The following is a 26405-nucleotide window of genomic DNA, read 5'->3' as shown; positions in this document are numbered from 1 at the left end:
ATTTGGCTTTAATAGTTGGGAGAATTTCTATACAAATGACTTTGATGGGTTGTATCTTTTCACCAGCCCAAAGCTTGTAACAAGAAATCTTATTTCGCACAAAAATTTACAAAAAATCCCTGTCAATGGGGATAATCCATTAATGAGCACCTTCACAACTCCATTCAATCCTTTGGAAGAGTTGCAGATTGCTAACATTACTGCTGTTTGACTACACAGTGAAAGCTCAGGGGATGTCTTTGGGATCATAACGCTTTCTTTTCCTCCTCTTTTTATGGGCTTCTTTGGCATAGTTAGCTCCTATTGTTACGAGGAAGGGACAAATGATAGGAGCATTCCATCTTGCTTGTGTATGAATGATTTCCTACTTGTTTCTAAAGAGGAAAGCACATTTGAAAAACGCTCATATAACGATAATGAGGCACCTGCATTGAATGTCAAATTTATCGATTTTCTATCGCAGGAGAGCATGATGAACGATTCACACCAAGAGGATGATAAGATTGTATGTCGTACGGCCTGAATGAATAAGTTATGCAGATGTTGCCTTGAATGGCCTGCATTTTGTATGCACATTATGCTAAGTTGTACTGTGTAATCATTTTCAGGAATGTTCAAAAGTGCGACAAACAGAATCAACAGTTTTGGACTCTTTTACATCAATTAGGGTCTTTGAGGTGTTGCAGCAATGGCTCAATCCTTTACTACGAGTTTCTTTTGGATTAAAAATGAATTTAAGCCATGATGACAATACGTCACACAGAATGATTCGTACTCTAGTCCAGCCTCGACTGATTTTGTTTGCTGAGTATGTGTTGTCTGCAGGGTACCAATTATACACATTCTTCAAACAGGAGTATTGGCGAGGAATGGTTTGAAACAACCAAGCGCAAGCGTGTTACCAGAACTGTTGAAGTAGATGGCTACTGTGTAAGTAGTGAGACACCGAGTGATTACAAAGTGTGTAGATCCAAAAAGTCAGTTTCAATGCAAACTTTTAATTAAAGTTTGCACCCACCGTCACATTAATGCTTCAAATAAAGACTATTATGCTTAAATTGGATCCATGCAACTCTTGTCTTTTATTATCTCATACCCATCTTGCACATTTTTCCCCAGATTCTTCGACAGAATCTTTACGACTTGGAGGAAGGTGAACCGAGTGTTTTCGGGCGTGAATGCATAAAAAATGGCCAGGTAAATTTTTTGACAACTAGTAATGCAAGTTGTGTGCTTGTAAAACGTGGCAGCCATGCTGATGGTGAAGGTCATGAAGCAGGAATTCAAATCCTCTAAAAGGCAACTTCAAAGGGCTGGCATTGATTATGAACATGATGATGTCTGTTTGGTATGCAACACACAGTAATCCTATGGATTTGCCAGATGAGTTTAAAGATTTGACACTTTGCTACACTTCAAACGGCAGTCCTTTTCTTTCTACATAGAGACTATGCAATTTTTATCTTGGTGTCCTCATCTCTTATTTGACTTTTTGATTTTTTGCTATGTTTTCATGGCAGTTGTGTAAAGATGGGGGATTGCTAATTTGTTGTGATGGGTGCCCTGCTGCATATCACTCGGAGTGCCTTGGCTATACCATGGCTGAAGTAGCCAAGGTTTCAAAGCTGAGGTGGCTATGCCCTCATCATTCCTGTGGAGTTTGTGGTAGGAAGGTAAGCCAGAGTGAAAAGAAAACAAACTTGCTGGTGTCTTATCTATCTGTTGTAGACTTGTTACTTTTGATAACAATGAATTCACATACTTTTTTTTTCCAACACTTTTTTAGGCTAGACCCTAGGGTCTTCATTTTAAAAAAATGTTTGCATTTGGTGGATTGTTGAATTATGCAACACTGGACAACGGCTAGTGAAGAAAGCAAAGCTCATAATTTGTTTCAGTTCAAACTTTCACCAATCAGTTGCCAGACTCCTCATATATCCAATGCGAGCCTAGCTACATGATCAGTGAAGAATGTGTGCTATTTCGTGAATCATGTGGATACGATTAGCTTTGTTATGCAATAGGCATGTAGCCAAGCAGCAAGTGCTTGTGACTCGGGGAGCAGAGTTCCTGAGCTCAAATCCCCACCAGCCACCTTTGATGTTGTGGCAACTTTGTGATCACAAGTTATAATGCCTTCGGGTTGGAAGACCAATCCTTTGGTCGGGTGTATCAAAATCTTGACTACTGAAGGATCTATTTATGGAAGAAAACTCATAATTTTGGTCTTGTTCATGTGACTCGCACACGTGTGTTATCTTGCAAAGTTCTTTAATCCTACCCATCACGCATTAGCAGACTAGTGCATATCTGGAAATTGAAGTAGCTCCTCTATCTGTTTCTCATACAGAAAGACTTTAGAGCCCGAGCGATTTAGTTTTTTTTGGGTACTCTTCTTTGTTTTTCGTAAGTGGGTTGCCTAGATCCTCATGTGAATTCTTCATCACCTTCAAGTACAAGGATGTGTTTGCCTAGGATTTGGAAGGTGTTTGTACAATGCTTCAAAAGAGCACCTGCCATGTCTACGGGCCGGCTGGCCTAGAAGCTCACCCCCAAATACAAAAATGTAATCAAAAGGGAATTGGGATAGATGGAAGTTGCTCACCTTTCTTTCTCCCATGAAACATGCTCTTTCCCATGGTCATCATGCCTAAGAAGACCCACAATTGCTGGAGCTAAGGTTAGAAGTACTCTGTCTTTGAGCTGGACGTATGATAATCTTACGCCTCTGCCTTACTTTTATTCAGCAGTGTGATGCAACGTTTTCAGGAGGGAACTTCACGGAGGCTTCGAAAGTGTGGAAGGCAGCATCCTTTTTGAAGGGGAATGCTCTGCAATGGTGGTCAACACTGCTACATCAGGGAATAGCTCGTAGTACTTGGGTGGAGTTTAAGCAGATCTTCTCATCTTTATGCTTGACACTGACATTTGAGGTGGATGTCATGACGGCATGGCATAAACTGGATTTCAGGGATTGTGTGAATTTAGAAGAGTATAACAGGGAGTTTTGGAATGCCCGTTTGCCAGCTACTTCTTCGTGCGGTGCCATTGGTGGAACAAGTGGAGAACTACTCTTGTGGAGTACCCAAGGAACTCGGGGACTATTGCATCAAGACCAGAGTTGGTAATGTCTCATATGATAGAGAATGTACAAACAGGGTATGCTTTGCTCACAGGCCAAATGTCAAGCTTAAAAAATAGTTATCTTTTTGGAAAGAAGGGATCAAAGGAAACAGGGTCTAAAGACAAAGGTACAGGAGAAAAGAAGCGAAAGTTTTTACCACTTTTTGCTAAGAGTCGAGAAGAACGGAAGGAATTGATTGCAGGCAACGAATGTTTCTCTTGTGGAGAAGAGGGACGTCACTTTTATCAATGTCCTAAGTGGAATTCTAAATCTATTGGAGACTCTAGCACTAAGGATGAGTCAAAGGGAAAGAACCAAAACCTACGGTTGGACTGGTTCGAGATTTGGTTGGGGAGCACCAAGGAGATGGAGAGTCAGAGTTATGCAAAGCATGGGGTAAAGTAAGAGATTAGACGGCTTTGTCATCTTTGACCTAGGAGCTATGACTAATGTCATCTCTCCAGGATGCGTTTAGAGGAGATGGGCGCTATTCAAGAGGCTAGTTTGAGGACATTTAGTTCTAGTGACTCCTATTATTGGGAAGCTTCGACTTAATGTGGACTCAGATGAGGTTTACATCATGCCATTGGATGGTTTTGATGTCTTGTTGGGTATGCCTTGGTGTCATAAGGTTAGGGCAGTGGTGGATTCTTATAATAGGAAGATAGCATTTACTCACAATGGTAAAGAGCATGTCTTGGATGTAAAACTTAAAGGGGAATCTATCCCTGTTGTATCTGCTTCGGCCATTTCTCAAGTAATGAAAAATCATATTTCTGTGTATTTGATTTTTGCCAAAGAGAAAAAGGAATCAACAGAGTCTTATCTTGGGGTTTTAGACAAAAGACAGAATGGACTTTCTTCGAAAGTATCGGGATTGCTTTTCAGAGGGGAGCTTCCTTCAGAGCGTTCGGAAGTGAGTGCAGCCCAAATGGAGGAGATTATGAGTCAAGTGAATGAGCTCTTGGGGAAGGGAGTGATACAGTCTAGTTCTTCATCCTTCTACTCACCGGTTCTCTTGGTTCAAAAAAAGGATGGATCTTGGCGGATGTGCATCAACTACAGGGCACTTAGTAAGAATACTATCAAGAATCGATTTCTAGTACTAAGGATTGATGATATCTTGGACAAATTACAGGGTTTGGCTTATTTTACTCGGATAGATTTGAAGAGCGAGGATCATCAGATAAGGATTAGACATGAGGATGTGCACAAGATGACTTTTAGGACTACTTTTGGGCTTTATGAGTTCTTAGTCATGCTCTTTGGTTTGAAAAATGCTCCAGCTACTTCTTATAGGATGATGGATAGGATCTTTCGTCCATAGCGTGCTTTTGTGGGCACTTTCTTTGATGACATGATTATGTATTCTCGCACGGAGGAGGAGCATAGGGAGTATTTGACCATTGTGTTTAAGGAGCCCAAATAGAATAAATTGGTCATTAAAGAAAAAAAAGCGAGTTTTTCATGGAAGAAATTCACTTTCTTGGGCACATATTATCTAAGGATGGTGTTCGTATGGATCCAACGAAGGTTGAAGTAATCAAGAATTGGCCAAACCTCAGGACGGTACATGATGTCTATAGATTCTTTAGAGAGATTGCTTCACCGTTGCATGCACTAACTAAGAAGGGAGTAAAGTTCTAATGGATTGAGTGAGAGGTGGAGAGTTTTTTTCTTGGCTTAAGGAGAAGCTCATCACTGGTCCTGTATTGATATTATTGGATCTTTATCGATCTTTTGTAGTGGAATGTGATGCTTGTGGGGATAGCATTGGAGCTGTTCTTATGCAGGATGGGCATGTGCTTGCCTATGAGAGTAGGATCTTGAATGGGGCCAAGAAGACTTTGCAGGTCTATGAGAAAGAGCTTTTGGTAGTAATTCGTGTCCTTTCTACTTGGAAGCATAATCTTCTTGAAGCTGACTTCACGGTACAGATGGATCATCAGACCTTAAGGTATTTCATCACTCAGGCCAAGCTTTCGAAGAAGCACATGAGATGGGTCAATTTCTTGTCCATGTTCCATTTCCAGATTGTTCATGTGGATATGTTGTGCCAGATGCTTTGTCCAAGAAACCACAAGTGGTAGCAGTATCTCTTGTGTTTCATCATGAGCTTGATGAAATGCGGGAGCAGTATGCTCATGACGAGGATTTTGGTAGGATCAATTGTTTAGTGGAGACGGGCATGATCATTACACTCTTCAGGATGGTTTTATGTTAATGCATGGTCGACTTCGTGCCACCAAGTAAATGTGGCCAAAGGTTTTGACAGTCATGCTCCACCATACGCGGGCCATAGAGGCATTGAGGCTATAGTGAGAGCACTCGAGGCTTTCTTTTATTGGCCTACTTTGGGGAGAGATGCAGATGCTCATGTGCAAGATTGCATTTATTGGCCTCTTTGAGGAGAGATGTTGATGCTCATGTGCGGGATTGCATTATATGTCTGAAGGTGAAGTATGATTGTCAGAAGACACCTGGTTTACTTCATCCTTTACCTATTCTTGATAGACCATGGGAGAGTATTGCTATGGACTTTATCTTTGAGCTTTCTAGGACTCGGAGGAGAATTGATGGCATCTGGACTATTATTGATAGATTCAATAAGCAAGCACATTTCATCCTAGTAAGGAAGAAGACAAATGTAGAGCAAATGTTGGAAGTTGTTCATGGTGAACATCTTCAAGTGTCATGGGATGCCCACTTCTATTATCAGTGATCGAGACCCTTGGATGACTAGCTTGTTTTGGAGAGCACTATTTGAGAATATGCATACGACTTTGAAGTTCTCATTGTCATTTCATTCACAAGACTGATGGGCAATTGCCAACTCAGCAATGTTAGATCGTTTAAAGTTTTATGTATAGGATCATAGGGAAAAATGGAAACAATATCTTCCATGGGTAGAGTTTGCATATAATAACACCATTCACACCTCAATGGGCAAGGCACCTTTTCAAATTGTGGAGGGAGGGAAGAAGGTTCCACCCATTTTGCACACTAAGGATAAGAACTTTGAGGCGGATCGGTTTTTACAAGACTAGGATGAGGCTTATGGCAAAGTCAAGCAGGCTCTTGGGAAGACTCATGCTAATCAATTCTAGGTGAGCCTCGTTCAGAGGATGAGCTTGTTGAGTCTTTGAGGGTCCTTCCGCGCCATAGTTGCCCTGGGGAGGACGGATTGACGCTTGCCTTTTTTATGCGCTATTGGGACATTTTGGGGCCAGGCCTCCGCAGGGGCTTTCAGTATGTTTTGGACATTGGGGTGATGCCACAGAGCTTTTCAGAGGGCTTGATCTTTCTTATCCCCAAGGGGGAGGGAGTGTCTGATGATATTCGGCAGTGGAGACCTATTACGATCCTCAATACTGTCTACAAGGTCCTGGCCAAGGCCTTGAGTTTGAGGATCCAGCCCTTCCTTGGGGAGTTGATTCATGCTACCCCGACAAGATTCGTCAAGGAGCGTAGTATCGTTGACAACATTTTCACCTTCTGGGAGGCGACGGCCCGAGCTAGATTTCTCGGCGAGGACCTGGTCGTTATGCTTCTCGATTTTGAGAAGGCATACGATAGAGTCGATTGGGGTTTCCTAGAGGGCACTATGCTTCGCCTGGGTTTTGAGCCAGTCTGGATTCGAGGGGTGGTGGCTCTATATTCCATAGCTTGTAGCCAACTGCTGATGGCAGGAAGACGGGGGCCAAGTTTTGAGTTGACGAGATCAGTCCGTCAGGGGTGTCCTCTTGTTTCGTTTCTTTTTCTCTTCTTTGTTGAGGCTATGAGCATGTATCTGACAGTAGAGGAGGTTGGTTTGAGAGGACTTCAACTCCCAGTCCGGGGAGAGAACTTGCTCGATTCTGAGTTTGCTGATGACACGAGCCAGGAGGCCAATCTTCAGAGGGCAGAGCAGTCGCTACAGGTTTTTGGTGCAGCTTCGGGAGCATTGATCAATTGGCGCAAGACAGTGGCATTTTGGATCAGTAGCGCTCCCACTCCGGCATGAAGCCTAGACTCGGGTTTTAGATGGATTCCTCCTGGCACAACTGTACGGTATTTGGGATGCCAGATTGGACTTGATTTGTCACGTGAGCAGCAGATCGCCCCGCTTCTTCTGAGCATTCGGAAGAAGCTTTTGTATTGGAGTACAGCTCGGCTATCCTTGGCTGGGAGGGTGGTGGTGACAAATCAGGTGCTTTTAGCGACCATGTGGTACATCACGTCTTGCTGGATCTTCTCGAGCTCTTGCATCAGCCAGGTACAGAGGCTGATCAAGAACTTTCTTTGGTCTGGGCAGGACGGTCAGCTAGCTCGGGCTAAGGTTGCTTGGGCAGTTATTACTCTTCCGCTGGCCCAGGGGGACTCGGGCATTATAGATCCAGTTGATCAGAGTAGAGCCTTATTGGGGAAGCTTTTTGTTCGGGGGCTGCTTCCAGGCGCTGAGCCTTGGAAGGAGCTTCTTTTTCAGCGACTGCAGGCTAGGGCTCCTCCAGCAGGGGGCACTTGGGCACCAGAGATACGATGGATCTTCATAGAGATGAGGAGGACAGGCCTCAGTAGAGGATGGGAGGACAGATTTGCCTTGAGCATCTTGCGAGCTTGGGAGCTGCTGAGACAGGGGCTTTCTCAGAGACCTGCTACTTATCACGAGCGGGCCAGACAGCCGCTCATCTGGAGCCCTGCGGTATGCATTGAGCAAGGTCATATGCTGGGTTCTCGGCCTCGTCTAGCTTGGGGACCATTGGCGGCAGACCCAGCACGTAGTTTTGGAGACTGGCAGGCCTTTTGCAGCCTCCCAGAGGAGGTCCAGGCGGAGAGGATGAGTCACTTCAGAGGGGGGCTGATTATGAGGGATGACATTCAGGAGGCACTCACTGAGGAGTGGTTCACGCCTTTCGAGCCAGCGGCCCCACGGTGGATGGGAGCCTTTACACAGATGGAGATCCTGATTGCTGTCAGAGCTTGCACTGAGGATGGTAGATGCCTCTACTATGAGATCCAGGATGAGGGCAGACTTCAGAGAGTGGAGACGGAGTCGCCTTTGGTTGTAGAGTGCATCTTTCAGAGGATACGGGTAGTGGCCGTCGCTCCCCGAAAATGGCATATTGATCCAGACCCTGCAGATGTGGACTCTGATTGGCGCATTTGGGCATATGCTGCGCGCTCCTTGGCCTGGCACCAATGGGACCCTGGCGAGTACTAGTGGCATGATCCTTATGCGTCCCTCGAGGCCACAGAGATTACCTTTTTCCAGTACACTGTTCGGTTGGGGAGGCATATTTTGAGGATGGTCTCTCCGGCCGCAGCGGAGCATTGGCGGCTACAGGGACTCTCACAAGAGTTCCTGGAGGATTTTTAGGCCACGCTCTAGGCTAGTCGACAGGCACGCAGGATCTCGACTTTTCAATGGCTTGTTCCCCACAGGGGCTCTGCAGTTGGTTCCTGGCTTGTCTACAGTGGTCTTTCGGCGGCCTGTGTCCGATGCGGCCACCCTTTGGAGACACAGAGACACTGCCTATGGGACTGTCCACAGGCGCAGCAGATTTGGCTGAGGATGAGGCGCACTTTGGCCCCCCTCTCTCCAGAGGGCATGTATACGTGAGGTGCCGTTGCTTGGTCGACATCGTCAAGGCCTGCTCTGGGATACGAGACGGAGCAGGACAGCCAAGCCATCCGATTCATTAGGGGCCAGCCTCGCCTTGTTCCTTCATCAGATTTCTCGTCTGCCGTTTGGACAAAGGAGAGGGATTTACGATGGGAGCTCCTCAGCAACCTCACCATCTGGTTCACCTGGAGAGCCCGATGTTTCAGGGCCTTTGAGGGGAGACTGCAACCACTAGCAGAGACTGTTTGGGGGATTTGACAGGAGCTGTTTCACACCCTGCGCGGACAGTTTAACTGATCCGGGGCGACTCGGATGGGACGATCTTGCGGTGCCAGGCCTTCCACACCACTTGGCGCAGCGGCCCCTTCTATACACTACATGCGAGAATCCCCCGTTGGCATTACAGGCCACTTGTTTGGCTTTTTCCCCCTCCTATTGTATGATATAGCTCTCAGTTATTTGTACTGATCTTTGTACCTTTTACACCTAGGGAGAGTCTCCCTAGCTGCCTTGATTGGATCTCTGCTCTGCCTTCTTATGAGCAGGAAAGTTTTTGTAGCCCAGTGGGCGTTTTTTTAAACTAATGAAAGGATCTTTTCTCGGGGAAAAAAATAGTAAATCTCTGATGTCGTGCTCTATCCTCCTCGATGATGGCATGGAGGGTGAAGATGTGGTCAAGGGTACAATAGCTCCTTCGAAAACCTGCTTGTTTGGAGGCTCTGCATCCTTGTCTCTCTGCAAGTGAACTGAGCTCTGTCTCTAGCACCGATCCATAGAGTTTGGGCAATGTGTTGTCAATCATGATCGTCTTGTAATTATTAGGATCAAATGATCTCCGGTTTTGAGAATGGGGGTGATGGTGTTGGTGGACCAAGAGGGTGGAAATCCTTCTCAAAGGACTATTAAACATGTAGGCTAGTAGGAGTGCCATGGTATCATCGGCATGCGAGATGTACTCGACAACGAGTCCCTCATGATTCCATGCTTGCCCATTATGTAGTCTACAAATGGCCTTGAGGACCATGCCTCTTGTGAAGAAGGTGGAGGTGTTGGGCTGGGGATTCGGTGGTGGGGGTAGGGGTGGCTGATGGGAGATATGATAGAGGGAGCGTGCATAGGAGTGCCATGTGTCCAAGTATATGATAGGTGTGGGGAGGCGATGTTTTTGGAGTTTCCTCTAGGCCTCTTTGCAGTTTGGCCCTAAGAAAAGCCGTTATAACTCTATCCTCTTTCCGAGCGTAGAACTCCTGTTTCTTGCATTGGGTGAGCCGTTGAGAAATCCGTTGCACTTGGCACTTTGTGATTTTTCCAATCCGTACCTCATGCTTAAGACGGGAGCGTGTGGCTTTGCATTCGTCATCATACCAACAATTTTGGGACATGGAACCGCAAGGTGGCATGGCTGTAGACCGTCATGTGCAGATGAAAGAAGTGGCAGAAGTGGAGTATGGTGGTGAGCTATGATGTGAGGGTGGGTAGGGGGATGATAGGTTCCACATCTTGGAGGTGGCGGTAGATGTGGCTGGAGTAAATAATGTCAAGCTCGTGATCAAAATGGACCTTGGTGTAATTTGAGATGGGGTGTGGTGGTGGAGGGACAGGTGGTGCGTAGGTAAGAGTGAAAGAGAGGTAGGCATGGTCAGCTTCATAGAGGGGGGGGGGAGGGGATGGAGAAGTTGGGGAGAAGGTGTGCCAAAGCCAAAGATCCCATAAGATAGTCCACGGTGCTAGTATCTCCTGAGTGAGGAAAGGAGGTGAGGGCGTCAGAGGATGGCTATCATGACATCCCACTATATAGATAACGAGACCATGTGCAGCTCCTAGCTCTAAGAAAGAAATACCTCCCATACACCGTGGCCTCCTCATGTTGTGATATGCTGAAATTTGAGCTGCTTTTTATAATTAATTGTTGTTGGCATTCAAGCAGAGTCCAGACTTCCTTCTTCTTGGAAAGAAAGATTGGTTCATTTACTAGGTGGGTGTGTGTGTGTGTGGTGTGTTTGTGTTTGGAGACTTGCGACTGTGCGTCGCTTGAGTGCATGCTTTTTGTGTGTTGCGCGAGATCATGTGATTGAATGCCACCTGAGATCTGCAATTGAGCGTCTCCATAGCAGCGCCGCCTCAGAGCCGCCTTATGCCTGTGACTAAGACCCACCAAGACAACAATGCTTGCCACCTGGGACCAAGAGCCATGAGTGTCGCCTCTCTCTTTTCACTTTCTCTGCTCGCTTTAGCCTCCTGTCATCTACACCTTTCCTTTCCCCTTCGTTTGGGTCTCGTGTTTTTCCTCCTCTCTGAGTGAGTGAGTGAGTGAGTGAGTGAGTGAGTGAGTGAGTGAGTGAGTGAGTGTGTGTGTGTGTGTGTGTGTGTGTGTGTGAGAGAGAGAGAGAGAGAGAGAGAGAGAGAGAGAGAAAGATTTTATTAACGTCTTCCAAAAAACCGAACTCGGCCTATGAGACAAATCGGAGTACCTGTATGGGGTATCCTCTGTCATCCCAACAAAATGAAAAAGTACTGAACAAAAAAGCTGAATCTGGGTGTGCAGGGGATGGAGCTCTACTACTAGGAGAATGCAAAACTATATGCATGGAGTATACAATCATGATATGCAACCTAGCTAGCTCCATCTTGTACCATACTGGGGGTATAAAATGGTATACATCAGTGAAGGGGGTGTCCATAGCTCCTTGAAGAACATGCCTGGGTGTGCTCTAAAGCGAGCCAGTCGCTCCGCACCCTCTCTGTGAAACTGAGCTTTGATCTCTGTCATCTCTCTCTGGTATAGGCGTGGTGTCCGAAAGCCAGGTGTCCTCTGTCTCCTGCGGGCTCTAAGTGTGAGAGTGTGTGTGTGTGTGTGCATCCGTTTCGTGTATAGTGAGCAGTTTTGTATCTCTTCACTGCGTGGTTCAGCATGGCTTCTTCTTCAGACCGGTTAGCTTTGGATCAGAATGTGAGTATCAAGGTCTATCATTATGCTCACAAGAATGATGAGCACAGGAACAAGGTTCTTTGTACTGAGCTTGGCAAATCTCTCCAAGAGCTTTCTCTTGATGTTCCAAGAGCTTTCTCTTGATGAACGCTTTGTTCATGATATGTTGATTGATGATTTTGTGGATAGTAATGGCAATTGCCGGATCTTGATTTCAAGTTTTGATATTCCTCTCCCTCGATGGTCTCACCACTAAAGAAGTTCTTTGAAAATGTCATAGAGTGGTCTTCTTTCTGGGCAAGATGCCTCTTGTAAAAGAGGTGGCACAAATGATAAAATCATAATTGTAGGGAAATGTAGTGAGTGTGTGTACTGGGCTGCTAGAGCAATTTATGAGGTTCTTTTTAAAGAACCTCAACACAAAGTAGCTTTGTTGAAAAAGTTGCCTCATGTTTGGCACTCAGTTGGTTCATGTATTGTAGTGGTCGGCAAATAAGGATTATGAAAGTGTCATTTAAGTATAAATGCCTAGAGTGGGTCACAGTGAAGCATTTCCCAGAACATTTCCGTGAACATTTGCCTATGTTGGTTGCTTCATTGGTTAAGGTATTTATCCTCCTCGACTTGCTGAAGATGGAAATCATTTATGATTCTTTGGGATACAACTAGATCTCTTGTTCCCTCGATCTCTATTGGAATACAATGTATTGATGATAGACAACTTGGGATTGGCCATTGGAACTATGAGCTTATTTGGTGCACTTTTGTTGGTGCATGCTTTAAATGTAAACAGTTTGGGCATATCTCCAATAAATGTCCTATTGTCATTTATAAACCACTAGCTGTGGTCTAGTCTCTTAATGGCATCAGCTTCACCTTCTAATTCTCTTGCAAATGTCATTCTTGCTGTCACCCGTTGGTACTTCACCTAAGCAGCAAGAAAAAGTGAGAGGCTCTTTGCCTGTGGTTCATCAACAAGCTGCCACTAGTAAGGCTATGCCAATTGTCAAGTCTAAAGAGAAAAGCATAATGGATCAAGATGGTTTGATTGTCCCAAAAAAGACTTTCAAGGCGCCTTTGTACAAACCCGTAATTGGACTTGGACTCAAGAGACTGTATCTGACAATGTGGATTCCTTGGCAACTAATATTCTCAATGCAAAAGCGAATCTTGTTGCTAATGCGGTCTCACATGATTGGGTTCAATTTTGTACTGGAGGTACTCAGCTCTCTGTTAAGCGTGATGTTGTTTGGAATGTAGTGCGGGACTCGTGGGATCTGCACATATGGATGAGAGTTAAATCCTCTCATTTTTTTGTGATGTACATAAGATGCTTTCAATAAAGTGTGTCACCTAATGTACATGGTATTTGCAATCCTCATAAGTGGAGATGTTTATGGAATTATGTACATATGATGAAACCAAATATAGTTTGTTTGCAAGAACACAATCAGCATGAGTATGGAGGCGAGTTTTATTTTGCTCAATATGACATTTTCTATGCCGGAAGTAAACAATTCTCACGTGTTGCTTTTCTTTTGCGACATGAATTGGAGCCAACATTTGAATATAATGATTCATTGGGCCGATGTTTCATTATGCAATGTGTGAAATTTTTTAGTTTGCAAAAGTGTATGCATCTCAATCTTCCCATGAGCGGCAAAGGATATTTCTTCAATTCCTATTTGTGGTTGTTGAATGCTTTTGTTTGTGGAGATTTTAACATCTCTCCTCCAAGGGAGGATAATACATCTGGCTTTTCTCTTATGTTGCATGTTGAGCATCAAGCTTGGGACAATTTCATTCTGTAAAGCCCATCGGGGCGTGCAATGACAGACTTAACCACATGTCCAAGAGATAAAAATATAAAGAGAGGGGAGAGAGAAAAGGGAATGGGGATCTTGCACAATACACCACATTGAGCGGGGAACAGGCCTCGTCCCCTTTCAGGAATTTATTTAGGAATAATCCACGGGCACGTTGGCCAAGATCAATACAATCAATGAATACAAAACAAACAAATATGCCGATGTAGGATATCCAAGTCAATGCCGATGTCAAAGCACAAGATCTTTGATGTCGAGCACACCATGGGGATGACCCACAAGTATCTCTCACCAGGCTAGTACCAGATCCAATATCCAAATCCAATGGATTCCAAGTCCAATGAAATCCAAATCCAAATCCAAATCCTAGTCCAAAATCCAAGCTCCATGTCTAAGCTCTGTGTTCCATGTTCATGTCCAAGCTTTATTACCAAGCTCTATGTCCAAGTTCTTCATGTCTATGCTCAAGTTCAAGCTTCCATGGCCAAGCTTCATGTTCCATGTCCAAGCTCTATGTCCAAGTTCCATGTCCAAGCTCTAAATCCACTCGCTCATCCCATGAATAATCTCCACAATTCCTATAGCCTTGTTGATGATGAAAACCCTAGAGAAGCTCTTTCTGGCAAGAAAACAGATATTAAACCTGTTTTAATGGTTTTTGGCCGATAAAAACTTCCAAAAAGCAGTTTTTAGGGTTTTTTGAGCAGTTTTAGGGTTTTTGAAACTTTTTGTTCATACAGTCGCACGGAAAGATGGTAGCATGGCAGTGCAGTTGCTGGAGGCACTCTAAAATCAGCGGGTAGCAATTAAAAACTCCATGATTTGGTTCATAGATGATGATGAAGAAGATAATCTCCACACTTGAACGAAGATGGCAATGCGATGAAGAGGTTCTTCTTCAACTTCATGCTCAAGAGAGGCCCATGCTTCTTTTATACTTCGGGAAGCCTTGCTTTTTGCCAAAAAGTAATACTTTTGTCTTTTTATTAAATATTATTAATAATAGTCAAAATTCTTGATTTGTGCTTTTACAACTTCAGGGCCTTGCTTTTTGGCCTTAGAGTTGCTTTTTGAGAAAGCGGCTTTTAGCTTTTTGGTCTGGCTTAGTCGCCTCTTGCCAATGGTGCCCTTGGCTCGTGGTCAACCTTATTTGACGTTTTGGTTTTTCTTGCTTTTTCTCCAAGAATTGTGCTTTTTCTTAATCAATCCTTATGGACCTTGTCCCCATGTCTTCTTCCACCTGTCTGGTGGTCGGGCATGGATTTCATTATGTGAAATAGAGCTAGGAGGGCCAAATAGTTACATTCCCTCCCTCTTACATCGCAGTTGTCCTCAACTGCGGATTGCAAGTGTTCCAAGCACATCCATATGTTCCATGTATATCCGTGTGTTCCAAGTACATGAAGTACTTCCATATGTTTGAAGGTACTAGTCCCATTTGGTGAGTTTATGTATCTGGTCTTTCCTCATATCTATGGTGTCATCTGCCCATCTGGCAATATCTCAATGTCTTTTCTTTGACCGATGTCCTTGTTCTCGATGACATCTTCATGGCCTGTCACATGTGTTAGATAAAATAAATGCATACTTACCTCTTGCCAAAACTAGACACAAGCTAGTCAACAAACAAGTATGTATCCTTCGCGTCTACTGGGTATTCCAGGCAGTCTGAAGACCCAGTGGACTATCACATGCCATAAATCCAAGCATTGTCCATACATCAAAAACAGCACACACAGTCAAAGAAATTCAAATATACATTAGTATCCAATGCACAAGTAATGATCCTCCTATTTATGGATTGTCTTGTTTGGTTTCATCGAAACCGTGTTGAGCCATATGGCCACTAGGACCGTTCAGACTATCCTCAAGGCCATCTGGTCAGTGGGACTGCGCGAGAGTTCACCGATAGTAATCTGGGCCATGTGGTCACATTGACTGCTCGACTTTGAAATCCAATACAGTCATCTGGGCCATTTGGTTGCAATGATCGCCCGACTACGAAATCCAATACAATCATCTAGGCCATCTGGTCGCAATGACCGTCCGATTGCGGAATCCAATACAGTCATTTGGGCCCTCTGGTCGCATTGATTGCCTCACTGCAAAATCCAATCCAGTCATCTGGGCTATCTAGTTGCAATGACCGCCTGACTGCAAAGTCCAATATATCTGGCATCGTTGTCGTCCAATGGGTCATTTGGCATCGTTGCCTTCCATACATAAATCTGGTTCGGGTATCGTTGCTATTCAATGGGTCATTTGGCATCGTTGCCTCCCATATACAAATCTTGTTCTGGCATCTTGCCGTCCATATACAAATCTTGCTCCTTGGGCTTTCTGGCATCGTTGCCACCCAAACTAGAACATGTCCAAATAACCATTATAAGCAGAATAATGATCAATTCAAGTCCAATATATATACAGTGAAGAGGGCTAGAGGTATGATCCCTCCCTCTTAAATCAATCTTGATCGCAAGACATCCATATTTGTACTTAAAATACATCTTGACCAACCACTTTCTCAATGCTCATAAGCTCGAAGTATATCTGGATAGTCCTAGAAATACTCCTCTGGCATCCATTTCATGTCCAAGAGCAAATAACTCTTGAATTCCAAGAGGAACTTTTTGACCACCGTCTTTCCTCCTTTTCTCACAGAATGAAACACCATCTGTTTTGGCTCTTCCACCCTTGGTGGATTCTTCAAAACAAGTTCTTCTGGGGATAACCTGTTCATGGTTTCAATAAACTGTCACGGAAAACATTATATATCTTCCAATGATCTGAAAGGTCCAATTGATGATATACATGGTTGATCTTCTTGGTATCTTGAAAGGTCCATATATCGTCTTTCCCTAACTTTGGCAATCCAAAGATAAAATCCAAAGTAATATTCTCCCATAGATCATTCAATGGGTGCAATAATCTTGCTAGTGTTTGTCGATCAAACTTGACCTTTTGATATAATAAACATTCTCGAATCATAAAGCTCAATGTCTTTCTCATATACATACCTTGGTGTGAATCCCTTGGGTTTGTTTTTGTGCGGATTGAGAACAAAGAGCTTTTGTAGATATTTGGAAACATCAAATTTTGGATTTCGGTACTAGTTTTGAACTTTTGAAATTCTCTATATTCAGTTGATGTCATGATTGCGGTCTCATGAGAGACAGACTTGCGGCCTTGGATCTCTTCTAGATGTCTTTGGTTGTCTTCAAAGTTGTTTCCTTCTTGAGGTCCTTGGTCTCCCTCAACTCTCGACGTGGTTCTGTCACCCCAGAAAAGATTTCTTCAACAGAAATCTTGCTCTGATACCACAGTAAGCCCAACGGAGCATGCAGTGACAAATGCAACCATGTATACGAGAGATAAAGAGAGAGAAAGAAAGAAAGAAAGATAGATATATTAACGTCTACGTGAGGCCAAAGTCGGCCTATGAGACAAAAAATAATACAACTGTGTTCTTCCGGTCATCGGAAGAAAAGGAAAAGAAAGAAAAGAAAAAGTGTGCATGTGTCTGGATACAACTGTGAATCATCATGGATCGGTGGAGCCCATATACAAACAATATAAAGGGGGGTGGGGATGTGGATGGAGTGCTAAGGCAAGATGCATCTCTATACGCTGAAGGGGTAGTACAAGCATGCTATGCAGATCTATGTCTAACTCCATCCAGTGCCATAAGAGGGATATAAGATATCATACATCGCCGATGCTGAGGCTGTGAGTGGTGTGAACATGTACCCTGAGTCTGAATGAAAGCGAGCTAGCCTCTCCTGTGTCTCCATCTGGTGTCTCATCCGGATGGCTGCTATCTCTCGGTAACGGAGTCGGGGTGCTCTGTGTCCAGTCTGTCTAGGTCTCCTCCTGGCTCTCAATTCCTCTGTGCTCTGTGCGGTCACCCCACGTGGTACATCAACTAGCACTGGCATAGCTCTCTGGAAGAAACTGTGAGCTGGGACTGTCTCCCACCCCTAGTGGGAGCAGGTGTCTGGAGGAGTCTCCCTCGAGAACTATGAAGCTCTAGTAGTAGTTTGCCAAGCTATCGCTGGTCCGAGAGTGCTCCTCAAACAATCCCGCATAACTATCTCTGAACCCCTCCTCGTGGGCTCTACATCTACATACAAAGTGATCCTCAGTCTCCACCTCCTCGCGGCACAATTTGCATATCCGCTCGGCTGTGGGAACCCGTGCCGCTCTCCCAGCCTCTATCTCTAGCTGATGTGATGAGACTCGTAGCTGTCCAATAGCAACGCGAGAGCTGTGTGGCATGTATACATCCATATACCGCGGTCGCTGTATAAACCCATCCCCAGAGATGCTGATAAAGTGGTCTCTGTAATACAGCATCTTCGGTGGTAGTGGGCTCTCTGGTGCTGTCCATGTCTCCTGTATGTAGCGCTGCCATATGTCCTGTCTCATCACTCTGTTTCTCTCATTGAGAGGGAGGTAACCCCGTGGAGCAGATTGATCATACTGAAAAAAGCGGGAGGGGGGGAGAGAAAGAAAGAAAGATATATTAATGTCTATGAGACGCCAAAGTCGGCCTATGAGACAAAAAATAATACAACTGTGTTCTTCCGGTCATCGGAAGAAAAGGAAAAGAAAGAAAAGAAAAAGTGTGCATGTGTTTGGATACAACCATGAATCATCATGGATCGGTGGAGCCCATATATAAACAATATAAAGGGGGGTGGAGATGTGGATGGAGTGCTAAGGCAAGATGCATCTCTATACGCTGAAGGGGTAGTACAAGCATGCTATGCAGATCTATGTCTAACTCCATCCAGTGCCATAAGAGGGATATAAGATATCATACATCGTCGATGCTGAGGCTGTGAGTGGTGTGAACATGTACCCTGAGTCTGAATGAAAGCGAGCTAGCCTCTCTTGTGTCTCCATTTGGTGTCTCATCCGGATGGCTGCTATCTCTCGGTGACGGAATCGGGGTGCTCTGTGTCCAGTCTGTCTAGGTCTCCTCCTGGCTCTCAATTCCTCTGCTCTTTGTGCGGTCACCCCACGTGGTACATCAGCTAGCACTGGCATAGCTCTCTGGAAGAAATCTGTGAGCTAGGACTGTCTCCCACCCCTAGTGGGAGCGGGTGTTTGGAGGAGTCTCTCTCGAGAACTATGAAGCTCTAGTAGTAGTCTGCCAAGCTATCGCTGGTCCGAGAGTGCTCCTCAAACAATCTTGCATAACTATCTCTGACCCCCTGGTGGGTTCTACATCTACATACAAAGTGATCCTCAGTCTCCACATCCTCGCGGCACAATCTGCATATCCACTCGGCTATGGGAACCCGTGCCGCTCTCCTAGCCTCTATCTCTAGCTGATGTGATGAGACTCGCAGCTGTCCAATAGCAACGCGAGAGCTGTGGCATGTATACAGCGGTCGCTGCATAAACCCATCCCTTGAGATGTTAATAAAGTGGTCTTTGTAATACAGCATCTGCAGTGGTAGTGGGCTCTCTGGTGCTGTACATGTCTCCTGTATGTAGTGCTGCCATGTGTCATGTCTCATCACTCTGTTCCTCTCATTGAGAGAGAGATAACCCCGTGGAGCAGATTGATCATACTGAAAAGGTGGCAACCGCTCAATTTCTATCCCATGATGTGAGAACCACTGTAGCATGTGTGCATACCAAGATCCAATGTGTCCAGCCTCGGCCAGCTGTCTGGATGCCTCAAAAGCTCGGCGGGATAATCTCTCTGTGGGCATCTCCCTTATCCTGTACATAAAGGAGATCGTCTGATCCTTTCTTGGTCCTTGCTTGCTTGGTTTCTAGTTAAACCCTTTGTCAAACATATCACATTGTATTACATATGATTCTTTTCCATGTGCTAGCTCATCACAACGCGGTATGGTTGATACATCTCATGTTTGTCAAACATATTGCATTGTATTACATGTGATTATTTTCCATGTGCTATTTCGTCTCACAACATGATATGATTGATGTATCTATTGTCTATTCAACTCATCGCATTGTATTACATTTGATTATCTGTTTCGTGTGCTAGTTATATTGCTTCTGGTTCTGTCTCATGTCATGGCATGATACAACACGATATCACCCATTAAAGTTATAGTTGGTCTGTATATCGTAGTGTGTTGCTCATGTCATTCATTGAAAATCAATTTTCATAGGTGGTGCGGCAAACTCAGCTCGAACAATGTCGTGCGGGACGGATGGTTTGCTGCGTATCATCCTCGAGAGCATCAAGCTCCGTCTCTCCAGCTGTACCCATGTGGAGGCTGCAAGTCTTGGTGCCCAAACCGCTGCTGCATACATCAAGGCTGGTGTCACTAATGTATCAAAGAGCCACCTTTATTAAGCAATCTATATGATGGGAGCAAAAACCTTGGAAGAAGCCCAAGACAAAACCTTGCAAGCAGAAGCTCTATATATGCCTTTGATGTTGGGCAAATCAAAGAATTAGAATTGAGACTCATCTCAAAAGAAGAATTCCAAAGGGGGATCTCAAGCAAGAAACGAGCCACAAGAAAAGAAGAACAAAAATGATGAAAAACTCCCATTGTACCAAAAGAAGCTATCCCGCAAGCAACTCGAGGATTATGTCAAAGAAGGTAAATGTTTCCAATGTGGAAAGAAAGAACGTATGCCTGCAAAATGTCTTGATAAATCGAGCCAAGAAGCCAAACCATCCTAAAGTAATGCATTACCTAAAGAACTTCAACATCAAGATGATACTCCACCAGAGAAGAGGTAACTCCTCAAAGCTTGGGGCAAAGTGACAAACCAACCAATACTTATCCACTTCGATAGTGTTGCTATACACCACTACATCCATCCACGAGTGGTTGAGGCCATGAACCTCCCTCCCGATAGGTTCAGAACTCCTATTACAATAGGTGCCGCTTTTGAAGGAATGTCGACCGAGGTGACTCTTATTTTGGGAAAGCTTAGCTTACAGATTGGAGACTATGTGGATCACGAGAACTTTGTGGTTGGTAAAATTAGACATTGTGATGTGATTTTGGGTATGCGTCGCCACAAGAAGATAGATCCGGCCATTGATTGGGCTGGAAATAAGATTAGGTTTCCTTTTAAAGACAAGAATGTAACTTTTGATGTAGAAGTCGAGGGGAATTCCATTCCACTCATTAGTCATGTACAAGTTCCTAAAGCAATAAAGCAATCTATTTCTTCGTACTTTATATATGTAAGCGATCCAAAGGAATCTGAGGGTAATGAAACACTCAACTCTTGATCATGAAAGGAAAGACTTCCTAAAGAAGTATGAGGATTGTTTTGCAGATAGTCTTCCAAGAGAGCTATCTCCAAAGAGATTAGAAGATCACAAGATTGACATAATAGGCCTCCTTATTGAGTGAGTCAAGCTCAACAAGAGGAGATTATGAAACAAGTGACAAAGCTTTTGGAAAGAGTTTGATTCGACCTAGCTCATCACCTTTTGCTCCCCAATTTTATTGGTTCAGAAAAAGGATGGTTCTTGGAGTATGTGCATTGATTAGAGGGCTCTTACTAAGATCACTTTAAAGAACAGTTTTCATATTCCTAGGATTGATGATATTGTGGATATAGATTGGATGGAGCCACTATTTTCAGCACGATTGATTTGAAGAGTGGATACCATCAAGTAGTAAGGATTGTTTCAGAGGACATTCACAAGATCACAAGGATTGTTTCAGAGGACATTCAGAAGGGGATTGGGTATTACTACGATTTGAAAAGGCAAGACTTGGAAAGTCAAAAGCTAAGGAGTTATGGACCTTTTCAGGTTATCAAGAAGATCAACGATGTATGTTATCGTTTGGACCTTCTAGATCATTAGAGGATACATAATGCCTTCCATGTCAATTGATTGAAGCCATATAGAAGACTACCCCCAAAGGAGTCTGTATTGGAGGATCCACCTAAAGTGGAAGAACATGAAGAAATCTTACAGGCGGAACAACTTGTATTCCATACCGTGAGAAAAAGAGGAAAGACAGTGGTCAGGAAATTCCTCTTGAAGTTTAAGAACTATTCGCCTATGGATGCCAGAAGAGTACTTAAAAGACTGCTCAGATATTCTTCGAGCTTATGAGGAAGCAGTTAGTCAAGATATATTTGAAGTACAGGCTTGAAACGTCTTGTGATCAAGACAGATTTAAGAGGGAGGGATTGTAGTCCTAGCTCTCTTCATTGTATATATTTATACTAAAATGGAATTGATCATTATCTTGCTTATTTAATGGTCTTGAGTAGACATGCCCTAGTTTGGGTGGCAATGATGCCAGAAAACCCAAGGAGCAAGCTTTGTATATGGGAGGCAACGATGCCAGAAGACCCATTGGACGGCAATAATGCGGACATTTGTAGTCGGGCGGTCATTGCAACCAGCTGGCCCAGATGACTATATTGGACTCTGCAGTCGAGCGATCGTTGCGACTAGATGGCTGTATTGGATTTCATAGTTGGGCGGTCAATGCGACCAGATGGCCTAGATGACTATTTATGAACTCTCGGGCGGTCCTAAACTCTTGGGTGGTCCTAGAGACCAGTCTAAGTAGTCCTAGTGACCAGATGGCTTAGGACGGTTTTGATGAAACCAGACACGACAATCCATGAATAGAAGGATCATTACTTGTGCATTGCATATTGATGTATGTTTGAATTTCTTTGATTTTGTGTGCTGTTATTGATAAGTGGACAATGCTTGGATTTATGGCATGTGATAGTCCACTGGGCTCTAGACTACTTGCGCAGCACTTGGAATACCTAGTAGACGCGAATGATGCATACTTTGTTGACTAGCTTGTGTCTAGTTTTTGCAGAGGTAAGTATACATTTATTATATCTAACCCCTATTATAGGCCATGAAGAATCTGTATCATCAAGAACAAGGACATTGGTCAAAGAAAGGCATAAAGATGTTGCCAGATGAGCAAAAGGCACCACATATATGAGAAAAGACTAGATGCACAAGAGCACCAGATGGGGCTAGTACCATGATCATATGCATGCCACAGTTGAGGACAATTGTGATGTATTTGGTCCTCCATGCTCTTTTCACATGATAGAACTCATGCCCAGACACATGGACAAGATGATGGACACATGGAAATTGGGTTCCTAAAGTTGGAATTGGAAAAAGCACTCATCTAGGTCAAAAGGAAGAAAAAGCAAAAGTCAAACTTTGTTGACCAAAAGCTGAGGGCATCGAATTGGATCAAAAAGCTAAAACCCGCTTTTTCAAAAAGCAACTCCTCAAGTATTTCAGGGAGCATGCACCCTCTTGGTGGATCATAGAAGAACAATGTAGCATTTGTGGATCTCGTGTCCCTTTCTTTTCTTCCCTCAGATTTTAGGGTTTCAATAAGCTTTAGATCCTATAGAGGAGGAGAGGGGGGTTGTGTGGCAAGTGACAGAGGACTAAGATTAAAAAAAGGAGCATCAGCATGGCACCAACCCTAAAGCAGTCGTTCTATTTTTCTTTTAATTTAAGTGCAATTATGATAGTCAAAACCATCCCCAGTAGGTGGAATGCACCTGGCAATTGTTTCTTTCGGTATGTATCAAGTAACTGATTAAATGATTTTGACTTTTCTACAGGCTGCAGCGGTTGGTGGACTCTTGTTTCGTTGCGAAATGTGTCCAAACGCTTACTGTGAAGATGACCTTCCAGCAGAGGTAAGGAAATTAAATTTTTGAAATGCGCTTCTTGAAGATTACTTTGTTTATCAAGGCTGGCATGACAAATTTCACACGTGCACAAAATCATAAGCGAGTGGGATCCAGAGTGGTGTAGATATTTCAATGGGGGCTCTTCAAATTTGTTTGCTCATCTGGGGTGATACTTGGCTTTCATATTGATCAAGATGGGATTAATGGAATAAGTTTCTCTTCTATAAGACCATGCACATTCACAGGGGCTGGGATGGCTTAGTTGCTGTTAACACTGTCAAGCCGCCCCAACCAGCCAAACCTTGACTGTTTTAAGGAAGTTTGTGTGCCGGTCCGTGTGGCACTCAAATCAGCAGGCCCCTAGAAGGTTGAGAATCAGGGTGGATCTGTGGGTGTACACCCGAGGTTATCTGAGAGCAGGTCACTAGCAGAATAGATTAATACGGAGTGAAGGCAATTGAGGTTGGGTGTGGGTAGAATTGGAAGGAAAGAGAAGGCTGCTAAAAGTTCAATTTGGACTGTGACAGCAGAGTTCTGTGCAGTTTGGAAAGGGAAGCCAGAAATAAGAGCAAGAAGGGGCAGCAGAGGTGGGCAGAAGTAAGTCAGTTTAGAGCAGAGAGAAGGAAACCCGAAATAAGAGCTAGAAGGGACAGCAGAGGTGGGCAGAAGTAAGCCAGATTAGAGCACAGAGAAGCGTGGAATATGGCAACAGACAAGCAGGAAGAAACAAAAATGAGGGCAGGGTGGGTGCCTTTGATTGGTGGTAGGGAGGATGATCCCGTGTATGTTTCAGAGAGTGGGAGACAGCTTAGACTGAGCAGGTGTTACTTCATCTATGGCAAATAAAAGGAGTGCTAGTTCCAGAGGTAGGTCAACCAGATTGGTGGGAAGCTGTGAATGTTCTTCATGATACTACTAGGTGTTCCAAGAGAAGGCTAAAAGACAATAGGGTGCTCGTCTTCAAAATTTTCATAATAGGGGTGTAACCTAACAATGCTAGCCTCCCCCCGACCTAAAGTTTTTTTATCGATGTATGCCTGCCATGCATTCATAGGGTGCTTTGCTCAGGTGTAAGTACCCTTTGGTATCACATCTCTTGCATGTGAGTGCCCTAAGGTTTGACTTTACACACGAGGGTTTATGGAAGAGCTACAGAGGTGGCTTTTCCTCCATATATTTTATTTGTGTTTCCAACTAGGAATCTTTTAGTGAAACCACATATTCTGGCAAATGGTCGTGCAGGCGGAACTTGTTGGTAGCTGTGAACGCTTTCAGAACCTCGGTCAAGTACATCCTTCACAGGTGTGCTATCTCTTTTACAATCTTGTTGTATTATCATTCACACAATATGGTGTGTAAAATGTCCTGACATTTAGCTATTTCTGTCCCTTGAGCTGTGTAGGCATACTTTATACACTGCTGCAGCTACTGTGGATACTTAGCAAAACTTCAAGAAAATGGGACTGCTGAGTTGCAGAACCCTGCAGAGAGAGGAGAAAATCAGCCAGGTTACATCTCAGAGGGAAGTAAAAGCAAAGTTTTGTCACATTCAGGTGGGGCTGAATTCAAGGCTGTGGAGAAGGTTGAAAAGAAGGATATTTCTACGATGGTATTGGATCCTGCAGTGGAATTTCACAACTCAGCCAAAGGAGTGCTACCACCTCATTTTCATGAATCCAAGCAGTGTCTCGAAGAGTTGCATGAACAAAAGCGTCCATTGGATACTGTCAAGCAATTAAACCCATCACTGGACGACATGCATGAAACAAAGCCTTCCCTATGTAACCTCCATGAGTCAAATCCTTCGTTGAAAACTCTCATGGGTGTCAAAAATGGAACAAACTGGTCTAGCTTGAAAGAGATAGTGATTATTGACTAGGCCTTGTTCCAAATTGCTGCATATGATAGTGAATTGTGATAGTAGATTGGTGCAGATACTTGATTGAAATGGTTTCAGAGAGAGGTAAAGGATGTTTCTTGAAGGCAAGGTGGTGGGGTAAACATTTTTGCTGAACCTTACATTTATCCTTCTCACGATGGGTTGAAGAGGAGATAGGAAAATTTTGATCTTCCAGTAACTCTTAACATTTGGCCCCTTTTACTTAATCTTGGATTTTTATTGGCTATCTTGCCCTTTTGTGGTGACTTCTGGGTGGAGTGGGTAGATGTCCCTGGTGGACTCATGTGGAGTGCTAACAAAAGAATGACGTAACAATACCAGATATACTTATATCACTAAATTGGTGGCATGAGTCCCAGCATGGAGTAAGAGCACTAAAGGTTGCTTATGTATGCTTCCAGAATAGTATATACTACTTTGTGATAGTATATACTACTAAGAACTCTCAAAGAGTTTTCCCACTTTTCAAACTAGGTGCTCTAATATGTTGATGAAAAATAAAGGGGTGTTTGTAGGGTTGTACAATGTCACCATAGATTGAAGCAACGTGCTATCTTAAAAGTAGATGTGATAACAATGCACGATGCCCAAAGGTGGTGGAAGATGAGTTTGTTTGAGCCATGATCTTACCACCAGGGCAAGTCACTAGTGTTTATGCACAAATATCACAAAAACTTTGAGAGCAAGTGTGCCCACACCCATTTTGAACACCAACTATAGATTCACTAGCAAGTTTTGGCAAGGTCTCCTTGTTAGTCAAGGTTCTAACCAGTGCAGATGATGTAGCACGAAGAGCTGCAAGGACACTTGTATGCATGGCACTAGTATAAGATCTACTTGCATGCTAACCATGGCAGGACTATGCTCTTGGTCTTCTAGACTGTCTATTAGAGATGACAAAACTCACTTTCACCATTGAGGGGGATAGGAAGTGAAGGCACAAGACGTAGGAGTTGTGTTCTTTGCCAGCATGCTTGGAGGAAGTTGACTTTCAGGATGTCCAATCGAAGCCCCTCCTTGGATTAATTAAATTATTAAGTCACATTCGTCAGTTATAATAATTAATTAGAATCCATACAATCAATCCCAACATAACAATGTAAAATATGCTCAAACACATTAACCACACCAATATACATCTCATATCTTACCAATGCATTGGTCACACAAACTCGAACTCATGATGCGTGTAATAAACTCCAATTTGTGCTAGAATCTGTAGTTGTTCTCTTGAGCTTATATTTTTAATTTAGTCTGTTACTAATACAAGGCATGCAAGTTTGTAGCCTTGATACACAACGTAGGTAGTGACATTGATAAGGCTATACCTATCGTCATCCATGCTCCTTGTTGCAGAAGGGATTAAG

The 26405-nt window shown here is 43.8% G+C and overlaps 1 protein-coding gene across 2 annotated transcripts in view; it reads left to right on the top strand.

The window, feature by feature from the left end:
- LOC147605160 (chromatin remodeling protein DDM1-like) overlaps positions 1-25264 on the top strand; it is an 80013-nt gene extending 54749 nt beyond the window's left edge. Inside the window, exons 24-32 of one of the 2 annotated variants that reach the window (XM_086793763.1) lie at positions 464-505; positions 609-677; positions 826-930; positions 1120-1197; positions 1280-1348; positions 1521-1673; positions 23067-23144; positions 24381-24440; positions 24541-25264. In XM_086793763.1, the coding sequence (XP_086649889.1) occupies positions 464-505; positions 609-677; positions 826-930; positions 1120-1197; positions 1280-1348; positions 1521-1673; positions 23067-23144; positions 24381-24440; positions 24541-25017 (1131 nt within the window). In that variant the 3' untranslated portion in view covers positions 25018-25264. The remainder of the gene's footprint in view (positions 1-463; positions 506-608; positions 678-825; positions 931-1119; positions 1198-1279; positions 1349-1520; positions 1674-23066; positions 23145-24380; positions 24441-24540) is intronic. The other variant, XM_086793764.1, reaches the window with a different exon arrangement.
- The last annotated feature ends 1141 nt before the right edge of the window (positions 25265-26405 follow it).

Source organism: Cibotium barometz, chromosome 60 (genome assembly GCF_041138505.1).
Source record: "Cibotium barometz isolate CiBa-2024 chromosome 60, ASM4113850v1, whole genome shotgun sequence".
Classification (NCBI taxonomy): domain Eukaryota; kingdom Viridiplantae; phylum Streptophyta; class Polypodiopsida; order Cyatheales; family Cibotiaceae; genus Cibotium; species Cibotium barometz.
The sequence above is the reverse complement of the archived record's forward strand: the minus strand, read 5'-3'. Positions and strand labels throughout refer to the sequence as shown.